Source organism: Strongylocentrotus purpuratus, unplaced genomic scaffold (assembly GCF_000002235.5).
Source record: "Strongylocentrotus purpuratus isolate Spur 01 unplaced genomic scaffold, Spur_5.0 spur5_scaffold_7, whole genome shotgun sequence".
Lineage (NCBI taxonomy): Eukaryota > Metazoa > Echinodermata > Echinoidea > Camarodonta > Strongylocentrotidae > Strongylocentrotus > Strongylocentrotus purpuratus.
Window position 1 is genome coordinate 10,884,882 of NW_022145613.1, and position 18,745 is coordinate 10,903,626.

At 37.6% G+C, this 18,745-nt stretch overlaps 1 protein-coding gene across 2 annotated transcripts in view; it reads right to left on the reverse strand.

Moving 5' to 3' along the window:
• Positions 1-225: 225 nt before the first annotated feature.
• Positions 226-18,745, reverse strand: part of LOC575703 (protein odd-skipped-related 2) — a 44,825-nt gene continuing 26,305 nt past the window's right edge. For both annotated transcript variants that reach the window (XM_011679708.2, XM_776089.5), the window contains exons 2-3: positions 16,242-16,899; positions 226-1,174 (exon numbers count right to left, since the gene is read on the reverse strand). In XM_011679708.2, the coding sequence (XP_011678010.2) occupies positions 778-1,174; positions 16,242-16,899 (1,055 nt within the window). In that variant the 3' untranslated portion in view covers positions 226-777. The remainder of the gene's footprint in view (positions 1,175-16,241; positions 16,900-18,745) is intronic.

Consider the following 18,745-nt stretch of genomic DNA (forward strand, 5'->3'; position numbering starts at 1 on the left):
ACTTGACTAAAGTAATACTAAATAATTTTACTTTGTCTGAAAGTTTGCAATAAAATGTCTGGATATTTCCATCATTTTATAAGAACATGGTTCAAATAATATAGATGACCAAAGTCAATGCTAGCACCTGTAGTTATACATACACAATATTAGATTTCAGTAAGTAATCTTAACTATTTCTTGGCTAGAAAACCCAAAACAAAAGGACTGCAAGTGGCTATATTTATACTGAAAACAAATTACAAGTTCAAAGTTCTGTGCCCTTTTTATCGCCGAGTCGGTGCATCAGTATCGCCCTTGAATACAAAAAAGTATTTACAAACTGCCACTTTAGCAAATTATATTCTAATATTTTTTGCAAAAGTAGTCTTGTCAATGTGTACAGAAAAGGGAACAATTACATTTTTCCAAGTTGTACTGGTTACATTTGCTGATTTGTTCTTTATTAAGTATTTAATCATTCTTCCCTGTTCACAGTGTCTCAAAAGATGGAAAGTCCAACAACGAAAGATTGATCATCACAGCCTATAGTATGATACATAGTGATGCATTTGAAGAAATGTCAATAATATCCTCGACTAAATTTCAACCTCTGCTGTGCCAGACAGTCAAGCAAGTGTAGGAAGTTCATCAGCTTGGATACAAGACTTCTCAAAGGGTCAAGGATACTCAAAGTACTCTTAGTCTCATCCATTCACCAATGATGACCCTATGAAGCACTTCATCAGTCTTCGTTGGACACCTTGAAGAGAGTCATAGGACAATTTAAGTCTTTCATCAGTTGGCAACCTCTACAAGTGTGGCGCAACCGGAGTGCATGGGCTCGTTCGTCATCGACCCCGTCGTGCCGGCGGCCGCGGCAGCCGCAGCAGCAGCAGCGGCTGCAGCCTGGATGGCCCCGACACACTCGTTGTGGGTGAAGCTGTGCCGCCTCAGGTCGCAGTTCCGCCTGAACACCTTGCCGCAGTTTGGACAGTTGAAAGGTTTGATGTCGGTGTGCGTCAGGAGATGGGTCTTGAGGTTACTCCGCTGGTTGAAGGTTCGGCCGCAGGTGGCGCACTTGTGGGGCGACTGCTGCATGTGGAGGGTCTTGTGGACGGCCAGGGTCCTCGCTTGGCAGAAGCCTTTCCCGCACTCTCCGCATTTGAAGGGTTTCTCCTTGGAATGGATGTACCTGGGATAGTGAGAACAATTAATGAAAAACAAAATTCATAAGAAAAAGGTCTTTGTTCAAGTCATAGACACCAGGGGTTAATTTCTTTTTCAAGACCATCATAAGTCTAAGTTAATGGACATCCCAATGAAATATGTATTGTTAAACGACAGTTTCGAGTTACTGGCCAAAGGAATATTTTATAACATATTGAAATATTTGGTTTGCATAATGTTCAAAAGATTCTCTAGACAACCTCAACAGCTTTGTCTACCAATGACTACAATGCATGCAAAATAACCATCCCCTAAAAAAAATAGTAGAATAAAAAGATATGATACAATACTAAAAATTTGCAACAATGACAATTGATTTTATTCATTTAAATTTTTTTCTTCATACTAATGAATAAACAAAAAAATGTATTTTAACATGGTTCTTCCCTTTTTATATGAGGAACTAGATTGCAGCAAAAAATGCTACTTCAAGAGAAAACACAAGAAAGTCCTTCCTGTGTCATCGGCATAAACATGGTAGTCCAGCTTCCTAAAAGTACATTATTTCAGAAGCATGTTCCCAATCTAGAATAGTTCACATGAACTTTTTGTGTTTTCAAAACATATTTGTTTCCTTCTTTAACCACACGTTCGGCTGGAAGTCAGGTTGGCTTGGATTTCACTTCACAATAGGTATAAATCTGACTATTTTCAAGATCAGTTATCAATAAGGTTAAAAGGGAACTCACAGAAGGGCAAGGAGCTCTTTGTTTGAAAAAATAATATTTATGTGGTGGCAAGACCACTGCACTTTACCGTTTACAAGTCAGGAATGAAATCAGATAATTCTGAGCATGAACTAAATCGAGTAGCACAAGTCTGCATGGGGAAGTGCAAGAGGGAACTTTGAAGGAGGGTTTGGAAAGTTTAGATGGAAAAGAGCAAATAGCTGAGAGGTTACCAAGAGAGTCGAAGTTCAAATACTCTTCATGGGTAAAAGTAAAATCTTACTGCATAGAGCAGGGATGAAAAAACAAGGTACTAAATGTGATCTAATTGAAGCTACAAAGAAAAGGTATTTGTCTAGGAAGGGTGGGAATGAACTTATGAATGAATGAATTATATGAACAAAACATAGCACCACAGGTTCTGAATATAAGTGAAACATTTTAATGAAAGCTTTTACCCCCAAAAAATGTATATATTCCTTTCTTGATTTATTCTAGAGTGTTCCACAAGAACAAGGGAAAAGCCTTAGCTTAATTTACTGTTCTCAAAAACTTCATTTTTAAAGGAGAAATCTGTCATCTCCGTCTCGCTCTCTCTCAGACCTCATCCGTTTTTCACATCTTCTCTTCCTCCTCCTCCAAACTGGGAATTAGGGTAGCGAAGGTTACCCCTCTTTCCCAGGTGTGAGGCTCTTTCAGCCATCTCTTGCCGCTAACGAGGGTACCAGGCCGACCCAGCCATCCGCAAGATAGGCGGGGTCATACCATCCAAAGATGCCTTGCTAGCTGGCCGCTGCCGCCAAAACCAAAACCGCTACTTGCTGCTCGCTCAAGAGCAGAAGTTTTGGGCATCTGCTGGGTGATCCAGCGAGATTAAGCGCTCCTTGTCCCCTTGATCAGGGCATGACAGACAAGGCAACCTGCTAAACTCATTCTGGATAATCTCCGGCTTCCCTCCTCAAGTGCTCTTGGCGGTCAAAGCATTATCTCATCATCTCCACCAGCAACAAGATGATCTACCCAGGTATCGAGGTGAGGTGAGTATAGGGGTCGAGGGGGGAGGAAGTCCAGGGTTATCATAGAGTTTACTCTGGTATGAACGTGGGTTATAATTGGATATTACCGTCTTTAATTGTTCCCATCTTGTTCCGGGATATTACCCCCAAATTGTGCTGTATCCTTTGGTTACACCACAAAGAAATCTCAGGTATGATTGATGGGCTTACACTCCTAGAGCTCCCAGCTTGCCCCCATTCCCACCAAAATACATCTTGGAGTTTTGTTAGGTTTTTAACTCTGTGATAGACTTTTTTTTAATGATCCTTCTCTTTCAAAACTTTAATTCTTGTTTCAAAGAAGAGATCATTGATTTTGATATGTTAAAGGATTAATGTAAGGTAATTTAAGGGAATATAAGGGAATAAGGATGACAGCTGAGGACAGACTCAGGAAACACTCTAAGATTGAAGTTGCGAATTCATTTAAGCAACTGCAGGTACAAAGAAAGACATAAACCTAGCTAGCATCAGCAAGTTTTCAGCATACTGCCCTCTTTTGGCAAACCAAATGTAATATACTTATCTTGGTGATAGGATCTAATCTAGGTATTTATGATAATGATAATTGAGAATACTTGTTGATTTTAAATTCGGAATTGAATATGTTTTTAGTCTTTGCAATCAAATTTCTGTTTCATTATACAGAAGTTTTCGATATTTATTATTTTTATCATCATTATTATATTATCACTATTTTTTATATTAAACAGTATGATCGTAATGCTATATTTTTTGTTGTTTTTTGGTTTTGTCCTGGGCTTTTATATGTTTCCTTTGTTGGACAAGTGATTTCAAAGAAAACAATAGATGCAGGTATATATGGACAAAGCTTTGGAAGGTGAAGAGAAAACAAATCTCCAAATCCCCAACTACCTAAAGTCTGGCGACCAGGTGTGCTTGTCTGGCGCCCTCGTCTGTGCCGATTCTGTCGATTCTGCTTGCTTGAGGTGACACGAGCAACCTTATCTGCGCTCTGGGATTAAAGGTAAAGACCAGTATTGGTAACGCCCCAATTTCAAAAAATGAAATGGAAGCTCTCATTACCAATCATGTGAAAGAATATGTTTTGACTAATACATGATGATAACAAATTTGCCGGGAAACCGCCTACTTATTCATATATTTGGTAAATTTATTTCTCTCATGGTCGTGTGAGAGAGATAGGGTAGTCCCATATACATCTTTCTGTGTATAGTGCTTGTAACTTTACGAAGAATGGGCCAAATTTCTTATCATTTTGATGATTCCAGAACCTTGCAGAAGCTAGATGCTAGATGATCAACCTTTTCTGATCGATTCCACAACGTTTCTTTCACAATGCAATCGCATGACCATTACTGGTCTTTACCTTTAACTCTTTTACGACTTGTAGTTTAACACCGAGTTTGGCATGGCCAGATAACGCTTGGTGCTAAATACTCAATTTGCCAATCGGTTTGTATGCTTAGACCGGAAGCTCGTGAGATAATGGTATTTACCGACAGATAAAACCACCTTGATGAAGGAGGATGGAAGCTAAAAAACATAAATAACCTCTGAAAGACCTCTGAAAAAGTACATCCTTTAGAATTGTTCAAAAGGATATCTCTTTGAGGAAAAGGTGGCACTACAGTTACTTCCGAAATATAAACATCAACTATTTGCGATTAACGCTTCTTAGTGGTACCAAAATACATTTTTTTAGGGCAGAAGATTGAAGTTGTGCTTCTTTTCAGCATTTAAAATTGTTAACTTAATCTTTGAATGCAAAAAGTATATATATATTGTAACATATAGTATCTTATATGTGATATAATTTTTTCAGAATCATTCCCTTGTGAAATGTAATTTATTTATATTTCTAAATGAGCATATTTCAGTAATAAATAATAGACACTTTTTTCACCTGAAGAGAAATGTACTTCAAACAGTCAAAATACACCACTAAATAGGTAAGGGTAAACAAAAAAACAGTGAAAAGAATAGCTTACCACTTTGGCAAAAGCTACAAAGAGAGAATGAATTTTTGTGAATTTGATTATATACTTGTAATCTACTAATTTAAGCATTTCCTCACACTTAATTTTTGCAAGTGTTTTAGACTCCCTCATCACTGCTTCTAATTTGTCATCTTAATTCTCTTTTGACAAACACCTTGCTTCTCAAGCTGTCACTCAAGATCCCTGGTCCAGATAAGACCAGGTCTAACAACAGAACCGGAAGGCGATGTCAGAGATAAGTGTGCCCAGATCGTGTAGGTACTGGACCCGATCATTGTTTACTGCGGAGGCGTACAGTAAGGTGCAAGCGAGATGTTTACTATCGTTACTAACCAAACTTCCTGACGTTAAAACAGTTTGTAAAGCAACCCACGCATATAGAAAGAGGTTACTGAAGAGTCATTTTATATAATAAATGATAAATCATTAACAATAAATATCAATAAATATAAAAAACATGCCCTTCAAAATTGTATCACGAATACAGTCATCTGATAAACAATTTTTTGTTTCCTTTCTGAATTTTAATAAATGATCTTTGTTAAAACATGGGACTGGCAAGTCCATTTAACCTTCAAACTTATGGTGGCTCAAGAAAATGGTGGGTAGTTTCTTAATACACTTCACAATATCATTTAAGGCTGTGTAGGTATCAAATCAAAAATCTACAGTTCCTTTGTTCAAGAGAAAACAAGAAGATGGTCGAAATAGAATGCAGAAAAGCATGATTATAACAAAATTTACTTTTAAATGCCACAAAGATCCTCCACATGTAAACTAATTGGTACAAAGTAATGCGTCCATTAAATTTTATACAGATCCTGCATTTTACTTCTTGTATTACACTAAATATAAACCAAATGGAACATTATAACATCTTCAATCATTGTAAAACTATCAATTGGTCAGATAAATGAGACATTTACAATATCTGAGAATATCACTACCGTTTCTTTTTATCAGCTGATTGTCTTCTCTCTGAATCTATTCCAATTTATCATTCAAATAGTTTCAGAAGCTCAGTAACCTTTCTGTGTTAAAGAAAGGAGAAGCATGATACACACAATCGAGTTTGGTTCCTTTTAAAGTTCTTGAATCATTCCCTATTCCATTGAGGATGGTCTGTAAATACATCTTCCAATATCATTGCCAAATTTACAAAAAACACTAGAATAGATACAGAAAAACTGTATAAATTTGTTAGCATTGTATGAATAGACTCGTCTATTTCAAACCTCTTTAACTTCTCTGATACCACTATTAAAGTACAACTGCTTTTGAAGGAAGTACTTTTGGGTACTGTAAGCTTACTGTAAGATTGATATCCGACCACTAAGACAACTTTTACAACAATTTTGGCCATATATGCCTATGCATATCTCAGAGGACATTACTGAAAAACAACGAGAGACAAAGCAAGGAGGCAGTGCATGATTCACTTCAATTGAATCATCATCTCGTCTGGAAGATGGAAATATTGAATGAACTTATATGCCTCTCTTTCTCTCGATCCACACCCCAAAATAGGCCGAATTATGACTGGCTTGAAAATATTTCAAATCCCAACTACATCTTAATACGGTTCGCTCAGGCACAGCCTGGTGAGTCGTTAATCTGGAGCGCGGATTTCATCACCACGTGATTCAGACGACGGTGATAATTACCTGATACTTCTCGAACCAGATCAGGCGAGATTAAAACGCTAATCACGCATCGCGATTAAAAATGTCTAAGTCGGGGCGAATTTCAAACTGCTCCCTATGAAAACAAAGAGGTGACGCGTGTGTGGGAAAACACAAAGAAAACTTTGAGATGTTACTTTAATCCTTTAAAACACTGATCATGGATCGTGATTCAAATTGTCAAAGCCAAGACATATATTTCAGACTGCTCCCTTGAGTACAAAAAGTTGGCGTGCGTGGAAAAACACAAAGAAAACTGTGAGATGTCGCTTTTAATCCCTCATTACTTTCACGAGACAATGGAAATATAGGTTAATAATGTTGTGAAGGTTGCGTGATGCATACCTAGTCAGAACATATGAGACCAACATAAAAAATGAAGAGAGTAAAGAAAATGGCTTTCTGTGGGTCTCATTACTGGCACCACCCTTTTGTCATAAAGATAGGTAACTTCTAATTAATAATTCAACGCCCTTGACAGCCTGGGCTGCAAATGAGATCAAACCACTTATTTGAGAGCCAGAAAGCTATTAACTCTATGTCAAGGTATATGAGTTATGGACCTTTTTGCTCTCAGAATACAAAACATATAGTACTAAAGCCAGGTATTAGTTTATTGAGACAATTGGAACATATAGCATTCAAAAGTTGTGGAAGCTTTGTTATGCCTATTAAATTAGGACATATGAAACCAAAAGGGACGGTGAAATATCGGGAAAACATGGCTTTCTTTGTATGTTTTTCTTTTAATTATCCTTGGCATCTCAAGAGCTGCAATAAATCTACAAAACTTTGAATTAAATAGTTCTTTCAGTTACCTTACCATTGAAAGCTCTAAAGGTGTGTGTTTTGTGTTAAGTATGTTTTACAGCCAGCTTTCGATCATCCAGGCATGCTTTAATCTTAAATAGTTACATTAAGTGTACATTACATTAATTGCATTCAAGTTAAAGAGAGAAATATATTGAATATGAACAGATACATTGATATTGTTAATATCAAGGAAAAAAAGGCCCACATGGGAAAATCAGAAAGAGGGTTGCATAATGAATTAAATTAAATTCATATCACATTTGTGACTAAGATATTTCAACGCTCCTTTAAGAAAAGTAATTAGACCTAAAAATTGAACTAATTATAACCTATTAATATTGAAATTTACCCTCATACTTGGGGCACATTTAATGCTTGGGCAATGAATAAGCGTATAAAAGATCAGCATCTTAAGCAATCGGCCTGCCTTCTTAGATGGCCTGAGTGATAGCTGAGCAAATGCGATGCTTCGTAACTAGGGTGTGTTATAACATAGCGGAAGCAACTGCAAATCCAGTATTAATAGATAATCATCAACGACCAGTTCTTGCTGTATTTCTTCAAATACAAGTTCAGCTAAGCCTCTCTCTCTCTCTTTCTCTCTATGTATATATATATATATCTATCTCTCTTTCTATTTTTTCTTTCACTCATTCTCTTTCTTTCTGTCTCATTCTCCCAATCTTTCTCTCTCTTCTCCTTGTCTCTCATTCTTATTACATTTTTCTCATTATCTCCTTCTTTCTCTCTTTTAAACTCTCATTTTTATCAACTCCCCCCCCCCCCCCCTCTTTACCCACTCTCTCTCTCTCTCTCTCTCTCTCTTTCATTTTTCAGATCTTTCTCATTTTTGTTCAGCACAAATGTTTCTCTCTCTCTCTCTCTCTCTCTATCTCTATCTCTCTCTCATAAAAGTGATTCATGAATGACAAGTTAATCCTAATCATAGATTACTGAGACACTACGACCAACAACTGTTTTCAATTTTGTACAAAAATCATAAATAATTATCATGAATATTTAATAAACTCCTCCCATCTTGATTGACCACAAGAGATAAGAATCATTGGCCATTCTTCCTCAAAGCTGTGCCCTCCCTTTTTAATCATACCTCAAGCCATATCCGTCTTCCTTTGTCTTTTAAGGGGCAAGCGATTAAAATCACCCGTCTGCGCGTCCAATCCAATTCTTACTCAATTTGACCATTGAGTCTTATCCCTTTAATCACCCTCTACTCCTCTTACTCCTTAACCTCCTCCTTCTCGCAGAATGTCGAGGGTTCCTATGAGGAGTAACGTTAATCGTGGAACGCAACGCAAAGCGTTAAGAACACTCAGAGATAAGGATCATAAACATGTCCTTCCCAGTGTACTTCCTCTCATTAATGTTTCATATTTCTCCATTCGAAACTGATCTTTCCCTCTTCTTATAAACCCTTTCAACGCCAACATCTGATAAGAAGTTCCCATCCCATGTAATATGAACATGCCTTGGTGTCACAGGGGTTAAATATCTTGAACGCTCTCCTTCAACAGATCTCGTTGCCATTCTGGACAATGGGGGCATCATCACGTAGGGCGTGAATTAGGATTAAGAGGGGTGAAGGATTAAAGCATATCGTCTTAAATGACCAGCTGAATCAAACAGTTGAAACAACTGTCCTTTTCTTTCTTTGAACATGAGTGATTTTGATAGTTTCTTTAATTTCCTGCCATAGATAATGTTACTTCAAATTTTATAACAAGAAAACTAAAAATGTGAAGACTTTCCTAATTTCTTTCCTAAACTTTGCTCAAACATTTTTTGATAAAAAGAAAAATGTTTTTTGGCAAAGTGCCTTTTTGTGGCATAGTTCAGCATTTAGCTTCTACCATTGCTACTTCTTTTTTTATCATAATCATGTTCCTTGTTCTATTTTAGATCTTTCCTATGATTTCCCCGTTTCCTTCCTACTACTCTTTTGCTTCCTTCTATGTCTTCTACTTCTTCTACCTCATTTTTGTTCTCACCACTACAAAAATGCATCCTACAAAGTTTATAGACATTCAGTCTCTGTGGAATAACTTTGAACATTGGTCAATCATGACATTCAAAACTTAGCTCTAAAGACAACATTTCTTGAAATTTAAGGGTAAATATTTCTATTTGTTCCTTCAGATATAAGTCATCAATGTTTGCAATGCCTCACTCTCTTTATTTTACATTGATGCAACAAAATACATAACCTTTGAAAGTAACCATTTCTTTGTATCAATACCAGAAAATTGATACAAGAGCAAACTAAATGAAAGTGTACAAACTGTCGCATCCACGATTCAAAGTCATTATCGGCGATGACCTTGCAATGATATCTTCTCAATTAGGGGTAAAATTAAGGAGAGGAAATCGGGGAGAAAACCTGATAGCTGTCTGGTTATGGAGCTAAGACTTTCCTAATTCCTGGCTTCTGTTCTTCAGGAAACTTCCAAAGTCTTTCCAAGTCTTCTCACTTCCCAATAAGATACTCCGATTGCCAATTTGACTAATGAGGATGAGAATCGTGAAATTTGAAGATGGTATTCAGGTTTCCTCCTTTCCATTGCTCAATTTGTGAGCAAATCTCTTTGAAAGGAACAAAATGCTTGGTTTGTTTGATTGTAATCATAGTATAAGAATTTAGGAAAGCCTTATCTGCTGTATTTTGTTATAATACCATTCTTTCTATCCTAAACAAAGCTTCAGAAACAATCAATCTTTAAGCTATTATCCCTCCCGCCCCTCCCCATTAGTGGAATTTGTATTTTGTAAGTAGATTCAATTCCTCACTTCTTTTCTTCATAGCTCATAACAGATTTTAGAAATCATGTTCAATCCATTCTTGCTTGTATGAGAAGAACAAAAGCTTCAAATAGAGCCAGCCCCCCTTTCAAAATATGTAACCACAAAACGTTAAAATTTCATTTATTTTTTTCACAGGTAAGTTTCACTCTTTAGGATCATTTCTATGATATCTTTCTCCTTTTTACTAATATCAAAAATTTATGGTTTTGATATTAATTTCTTGATTTCCTTTTTTCATAAATTCTTTTTTTTCCCTTCAGACTATATATGCAAATCAGCTCTCAGACTGAACTGTGACGGGTTAAGCCTAAGAAGCAGAGAGTCACGTTGCCACATAGACCCTAAGGTTCATGTATTTTGGTGAGGGTGTGCCCGTGGCATTCAGTGTCACAGAAATTACAGTAAAGGCTTAAGGTATTAGCCAAAAAACCTTATACGACGCAAGAAACATGATACAATTCTATGACTGTGCCATGAATGTAACTCCGACTCGACGCGGAGCACAAGACGCGAGCCGAGATCGGAAAGAGAGAGGAAAAAAACATGTCAAAGAGTTGCCCACAAACCCTCGCAGCCGCTGACTACTGAATTATGTATTCTCATTAATGATTAATCCGATATTCATTTGGCAGGGAAATAAAATCAGTAGTTAGGAATAAGATTTAGGGGGGATTAGTGGTTGCCGGGGGGCACGCCCTCCCGGCTTAATCCCGCATTCTATGATATCAAAGTCAATTTGGTTAATCTGCGACGTGTTTGGAGACTTGTGAATCACGCAAGAGGGGGCTGATGAATTACTGAACGCCAGCGGATCACGTCGTTCATGGATCTAAGCAAAGTCACTTGGAGATTTATTCTTGTGGATTGTGCGGCTATGTCTCAACTCGGCAATGCGAGGCACATGACAGGTCTCGACCAAATCATCATGTGACCTAACACATGCATAAAGATATCGACCTTATTTCCTTCAATACATTTTAACAATTTGAGTTCCTTTTTTATAGAAAGTGGTTATTTCTAAGCCGATTATAAAAGTCATTGAAACTTATAAAGAGCTTTATAACTACTTATTTTATTGGTATGTATTTTTTAAAATCTTTGTTGTCTGAAGGGGACTATCAATTTTTTTCTTCAAATGTTGAAAAGTCATTAATATGTGATCAAAACAATTCCTATATGGATTTTCCAAGGTTCCTTGTTTCACTTTTGTGATTAAATTTGTTTGATAAGCACATATATTGAAAGTAATTATTTGCTGTAATGTGTTAACAATAAGGCCACAGTAGGAAGTGATGAAGTCACAAATATAGAACTTTAATTCACTTGAAATATTATTAACAATATCAATAATTTAGGAGCGCTAAAAAACAAAAAGTACTTTAGCGCTACATCATTACAGATATGAAGTGAAATATGAAACACCTAGACTCCTAAAAAAGAGTTTTAATGGAATTAGGTGACTAAGGGGAAAAGCATATTTTAAGGGATCTTTTGAAAGAATTAATAATTCTCTGATTGAAAGTGGGGTATTATTCTATGTTTTTGAAGCAACCACTGTAAAACTTTTTTTTTGGGGGGGGGGGGTAAATGAGAGTCTGGATTTGGGAATAATTAGTTTATATATATTCTTTACAACCATCTGGGCTAATCTGCTTTTTTAAATAAGAAAATGTAAATCTTCATTTTATGTCTGAGAACTGCAGTAAAAGTAGGGCTTCACATTTAATGATAAATAAAATGTTCTTGCCTTATAAATACATAAGCTCTTCAGGATAAAATAAAATCCTTGAAGACCCCAAATTTTGTACAAAACTGCTGCCAGACCCACTTCTCTTGTGTCTTGTCAATGAATGCTGGGTTAAATATTGAAACGAATTTGAAAGAAATACAAAAGACTCTGAAATCGGGAGATAAATGAGTTAAACGAAGGGCTCAAACGTGACAGATATTTATTAGAAAGGAGGACAGACGGACAGAAGAGAGGTTTTTAGATTTATGAAGAAAAAAAAAAAGATCTTCCCAGACAAGAAGAAGCCTCAATGAAAAACAGAAGATGGTTGAAACGGCTCCTAATATTCTACCATACTTCCAGGCCCAATTAAACACATGATGGATGATGGTACGCAGACTACTTTTGAGATGAATTTGAAGTCGAATAACAATCTGACCGAGCATGATTTCAATATGCTAAGAGCCAGAAAGGCATTATAACTATATGTCAAAGTGTGTGAACGCCCTTTTTGCTCTATAAATGCAGACAATATATATTCCCACCCCACCCCACCCCCTAGACTATGAATTAAGAGCAGGGCTTTATAGGTTCATCCATTTCGAAAAGGTCTTATGACTTGAATATATTTGGCAAGAGTGACCGACATAAAATGAAGAGTTTTTGCGGTTTATCAATTAGTAAAATATCTTCAAATGAAAATAAATTCAAATGAGAAATATTAACAAAAAATTTAATTTTGTTTGTTGATGATTCCTATCGGTACAAGGAATAGTTTTAATATTTATTGATAAGAACTATTTTCATGTTGGGAGCTGAAAGTTCAGGAGGGAAAGTTAGAGCAGAGGGAAACAATGACAGAAGGTGGGGGGGGGGGCATAAAGTAAGATGGAAGAGAAGATGAAATAGTGATAATAGGCAGATACACTCTAAAGAGAAGATGGAGGGGTATATTGATGAAATGAGAACAGAATTATGGAAGAGAAAAAGAGGAGGTTATATAGACAATGTTTAAAAACAAACAAGAGAGAGAGGATGAAGGAATTAGAAAGGTGGGGGTGGGGGGGGGAGGGTGTAAGGAAAAGAAACAAGTGTTACAAAGAAAGAGCTAATAAAATAGCCAAAAAAATAGTAATTTGGGGCAAGAAAAGACATGTGAGACAGCAAGACGATAAAAAGGAAAAACAGGGAAGTTTTTTTTTTTACACAGGAGGGGAAAGTTGGGGAGAGTGAAATAACAGGAGAAAGAGGAAGTAAATTACACTGGGAGAATTGATACGACTGTTGAAATTAATAGCTACTACAAGTATGGAATGGTATACCTAAATGAAAATATTCTTGGTATCTGTAACAACAATAGGACGGCAAGGCGATTAAGAGAACCTCATCACTTTTTTGGTCAGAATTAATACTGGGAGAGAAATTTAATCAATTTCCTTGTTGTCCAAGTTTTCTTTACAGCATATGTAAAATTAGACTACTGAGAGATGGAAACGATCTAGGCCTATTCCAACCTACCCAAACAGAGTCTTTAAAGGTACTATGTCCCTTTTGCAGCCAACCTCAAATTCTGTAGAACTTTGCAAGAAGTATGAATATGTCATGTATGTCCTATCTGTGAAATTTAAACGTTGGCAGTGTCCTCATATTCAAATTATGCAAGGAAACCCGTTTACTTGCTAGACTTCACTGTCAGGCACTATTGAGCAACTGACTGGCTTTTTTTCTTCCTTGGTAATAACATACATGAAAAGAGTTGTAAAGGGTACATGAGTATTTGTCTACATCAATAACCCACTTCTTGTGATGGCCAAGATTAAACTGATTGAATCTTTGCGCAGCATAAAACGTATGACCACGTACAATTGTCTGAAAAACAAGACTATTACTTTTGGGCTCTATAGCCCTAAAGTCGATTTGACAATTAATAGTCGTTATTTTCCCACTTGAAGACATTTTCAAGCCCCACCTTGTTTAGGGAAGTTCTAAATTAGTATTATCTTTCAAATGCAGTTGGAATTTAACATTTTCATTTTTTTGGCCTGCAAATGGGACATAGTACCTTTAAGACATTGTTTTTACTTCTTTTTTCTTAAATGAAATGCATTGGAAATTTGAATTCTGGCAAGAGCTTTGCTTTTGCCACTTTAACGTCGTCGTCTGTCGGCTTCCTCAATCGGTTGCCAGCCACCGATTGAGAAAGAAAACAAAGATCTAAATCTCTTGCACAAATTATATGCACAAACACACGGAGAACATCTCAAAGAAAAACTGATAGTTTTCAGAGCTCATCGTCATCTTTTCTTTGCAAGAAGAATCGACCAAATCTCAATTATTCTAGCAGCCACCAGTCCTGAGCTAACGACGGATCCAATCGATCCTGTGAGCTCCTCAAATTGGCAGGATTAGCCTTCTTTGCTTTATCCTCCCCTCCCCTCCCCATGCTGCAGCCTTCGCACCCCTTTGGCCCAGTTTTCCCAATCCCCTCCGACCTCTCACCTTAACCCTCACACTATCAGGTGGTGCGCTCGCGGGACCGCAGAAAGAAAAAAAATCCCCCAAACAGTACTCATCCCCACCCTCCTCTTCCTCTCCACTTCATTTCAACCACATGATCGCTGACTTGTTCATTCATGTGCATGCTATTACACGCTAATAGACACAACAACTTCCTCAATTGAGAGAAAATGACACCTTAATCTATCTCAATCTCTCTCCCACCTCTCTCTTTCTCTGTCATTAAAACAAATGTTTTTCCATTCCCCGTGTACCTTCGGCAATCAAAGCGGAACTAAGCTTACTGAAAAAAAAGAGAGGTTGTAGTTCCTCATAAGGTATTTCCTTACAGGAAAACGCTCTCACGTCAGGTTCGAGTAGTTGAAGTCCACTTGATGCTGTTGAGCAGCCAATGATAACGCTACTATATACCTCTTTGGCAGCCAGTTATTTTTATATTTGGCTTGATTTTGTTTGTTTTTTGGTAGACATGATTTGTAAGGTACTTTCCCTCTCGTTTACCCAACAATTAAAGTCATACTTTCCCCAAGTCATGGAGAGGCCCAGTCAAGGACGCGGACTGTTTGGAGAAGAAATAAGAATCAACGGTTTTTAGTAGTGTTCGCATCCTGAATCCTCAGATTTCATCACTAAGAACGCCATCTCTAAGCTTTGTTTTTCTTTGTTAAAAACAGAAACTGGATTGTTTTTTCAGAGAGTAAATATTCCCACCATATGTTATATTGTCTCAGAAGGGCCGAGGAAAAAACAATCAAAATAATTCAAAAGTCGCAAGGAAAGGGAATCAAACAAATCACGAGACTCTGTTTCGCGTCATCTCCAGTTCTCCCACGCCAATTTTTTCCTATCTCTTATGGCAAGCTTACTATTCTCATTCTAAATGTATTTCAGTGAACAAAAGATTTTTTAACCTTCAAGCAAAAAAAAAGATAGAATTAGCTAATTACCCCCAAAAATGTCAATGCCCATCAAAGAGGAATATAAGCAAAGAAAAGTGTGTTGGATATACAAATACTTTAACCAGATACCAAACAAATTTTTTATATTTTTGTCCATTAAGGTTCTTTCCTCCTTTAGATGACATAAGAAATAGCTTTATCTAAACTTTGTATGTATTCCCTCTCCCCCTCACCAATACCTTGGGAACACTAACATTTCCGCTTTACAGGACAAATTTGCATCCTAGAACATTCCTGATTTCAATTTGCAGAACCCAGGCACAATTATTTTTAAAGAAGTAGTCCACTGTTTACTAAATGTCTGGCTCCTGGTTCTTTCGTAAGTTATTGGCCTTTGTTTTGTTTTACTTTTAGGGATAACATCAGAACAAAGAAGTCAACAAAGAAGTCAGATTTCTGGTGTTTAGCCCACTTCTTAACACCAAGAAAAAGGATAAAAATGCCATTGTCCACCCCAAAAATCTGTTTGAAGAATCTTTGTCAACATTTGATGGGGCTTTATTTAAAAGAATTCCAGACAGAGAACAGAGAATGAAAAAAAATGTCCTGAAGAGAGAAAGAAGAGATTATTTGCGTAGGTCTTGTTTCCCCAAGATTTACGCACATCTGCTTGAGAAAACTTTGAAGAGCGTTGCAATCAGAGCTACAGTCATCAAAGATAAATCACTTAGTTTAAACTTTAGATCTTTCCTGCATATTTCATTGAAAGTTTAAGAAAAAGCTATTAAAAAGGATGGCAAGCAAAAATTGCGTTATTCCACTGAATGTGAAATGAAAAAATGATGTGAATTTTAAGGAGAGTCTTACCTGTGGTCTCTAAGATGATCTTGTCTTCTGAAAGCCTTGTGGCAGATGTCACATGAGTAGGGTCTCTCATCTGTATGGGTCCTTTCATGAATCAGAAGGTTGTACGACTTGGTGAAGTGGCGCCCACAGAACCTACAGATGAACTCCTTCTTGGCTCTCATCGGTCCTCTCCCTCGGCGCCTCTCTGTCGGTTGCAACGGCATCAACCTCGTCTTGCTGCTGTCGGCGCTGCACGGTTGTGTCGCGGCGATGGCCAGATGGGCAAAGTCAAACTTGGGGGCCTTCTTGGGCGGTGCCCCCGACGAAGACCCCAATGATGTGTGCTGGCGCGATGATGGCACTGACGAGGAGCCGCTGAGTACTAGGCGCCGCAGGGTGCTATGTGGATGTGGTACCGTCAGTGCGGCATTTGGTGAAGCGGTGACGACGCCGGGTGGTACCTGCCAGGTGGCGAGACCCTGTGTCCATGCAGCAGTACTGATTGCACCGAGGGGTAAGAAAGGGACATGGTCGGCGCCCTTTAGGGTACCGGCGGCGCCACAGGCTAGTGCATTGGGTAGATGGATAGGACTAGGGTGGTGAAGGGTTGTCAGTTGGTTCTGGCTTGTTGGTGTGAGAGGAGGTGTAGGTGGTCCTGAAAGCTTGGCTTTCTTCAGCTCTGAAATATATATCAAAAAGACAAAGGAATAAACACTTCTGATAACAAATCAAAAGGCGAGAATGCCTTGTATATAACGTAGGTGACAGTAATATATTTATGGTGGTACATACACAAAAATCTAGTGTTTACATCCATGAAATTGGTGGCTAAAAGTCTCATAATAAATATATACAAATAGATCAATGCTCTGGTAATGTGGAAAGTCTTCCATTTACACATATCTTTTAAATCTACCACCATTCTGTATGTCATCAATAATGCTGTTGATAAAATAGCATTTTGGGATCATTTTAGATGTGCCTAGATGGACTGTAGAGAAGTGTGAAATATATCAAACTCAATCAAGTAACTCAACTGATGCTTTTCAATCACTTTATCAAACTAGATATCACATTTGAATTTTGTTTAATAGCATCAAGTAATTCAAAATACCAAAGAAAATGTGTGGAAAAGGTTTCCTCAATCCTAACACTTATGAAGTCCTTTTTCATTTCTTTTCTTCCGATTGGGTAAATTGTCCATAAACAACGGCCACCTGCCCCCTTAATTAACCGCCAAAGAAATATTCAAAGGAGCTAGGCGATGTAAATGGAAAAAAAAAATCAGCATCCATACTGGTCTTTGTCCCAAAACTTTGCCACCAGTACCCAAACAGAACATTAGGGCCTTGTTGGCTAACAGGACTAATTCAAGGAACAAACAAAATTAGCGGCAACCATTGCTAAGATTTCAACTACTTACTCACACATTTAGCGGCATTGACAAAAGACTAAATGGTAGTCTAGTAGTACTAAGGTATATTTAAGTCACATCAACAGATACTGTACGATAGGGTGCTCATTTCTGCTTAATTTCTTCCCAGTTGTTTCTGTTATTTTTTTATTTTTTTTGCTGATCTTCTCTCATGCTACAATTTAAAATGAAGCTGTTTTATTTTAAAGATATTTTCTGTTTTTTTATCTCATTTTTTCAAAAGTCTTTTTCTTTCATCTCTCATAATTTACTTTCTGTCTCTCCCACTCTCCATCTTTTGTTCCAAAATTCTCTTTCTCTATTTCTATGTCTTTACTATTTCCTTTTGTTTTCTTTCTTACAAACTCTTTTGACCTCTTGATACATTCTCCCATTCCCCCCCCCCCACCCCCTCTCTCTCTCTCTCTTGGCACTCCCAATTATTTTTCTCTCTCCCCTCTTGCACCCCCTCTCTCTCTTTTATGTTTTTGTCCTATTTCCATGTAAGTCTATGTACAGAAGAAAATGTTTAGTGAGAATCCTTGTAGAAATACAATCATTCCATGCTAGATGTGTTACCGTCTAAAGTTACCAAAGCCAAAATCTGTAATCAATTCCATCCCAATCAAGTCCAAATTATGCTTCCAAATGGGGCTCAATACCCCACACAAACCAAATTGCTACTGAACTTTTAGAGAAAGCCGCAAACTCTGCCCAAATTCCTGCCAAATTTGTCGACTCCTTTTGTTTCACCTCGCCACGTTTGTTTTCCAACCAGTGTCTTCCGATCGCAGCTCCCAACGCATGGCCCTGATAAAGGAATTGGAGCTGAGATACTGCAGCGGCAGCCTTTGAAGACCGGCATTGGACCTGTTAGGGACGAATTAGCTACATTTTTGGATTCTTTGGGCTGTCGTTTTGCGAGGGAGGGTCGGGTTTCAAACTATTCAACCGGGTATGGCCAAGCACACCCCCAAGCTTAACATTTGAAATAGCTCCCCAATCAATTTGATTACAGGTTTCTCTAAGTCACCCTAATTGATCCCGATGGTCTCCTGAAGCAGGTTGATGGACTGGATCTCGGCCAGCCCGATCTGGGGCTCTGAGTTGG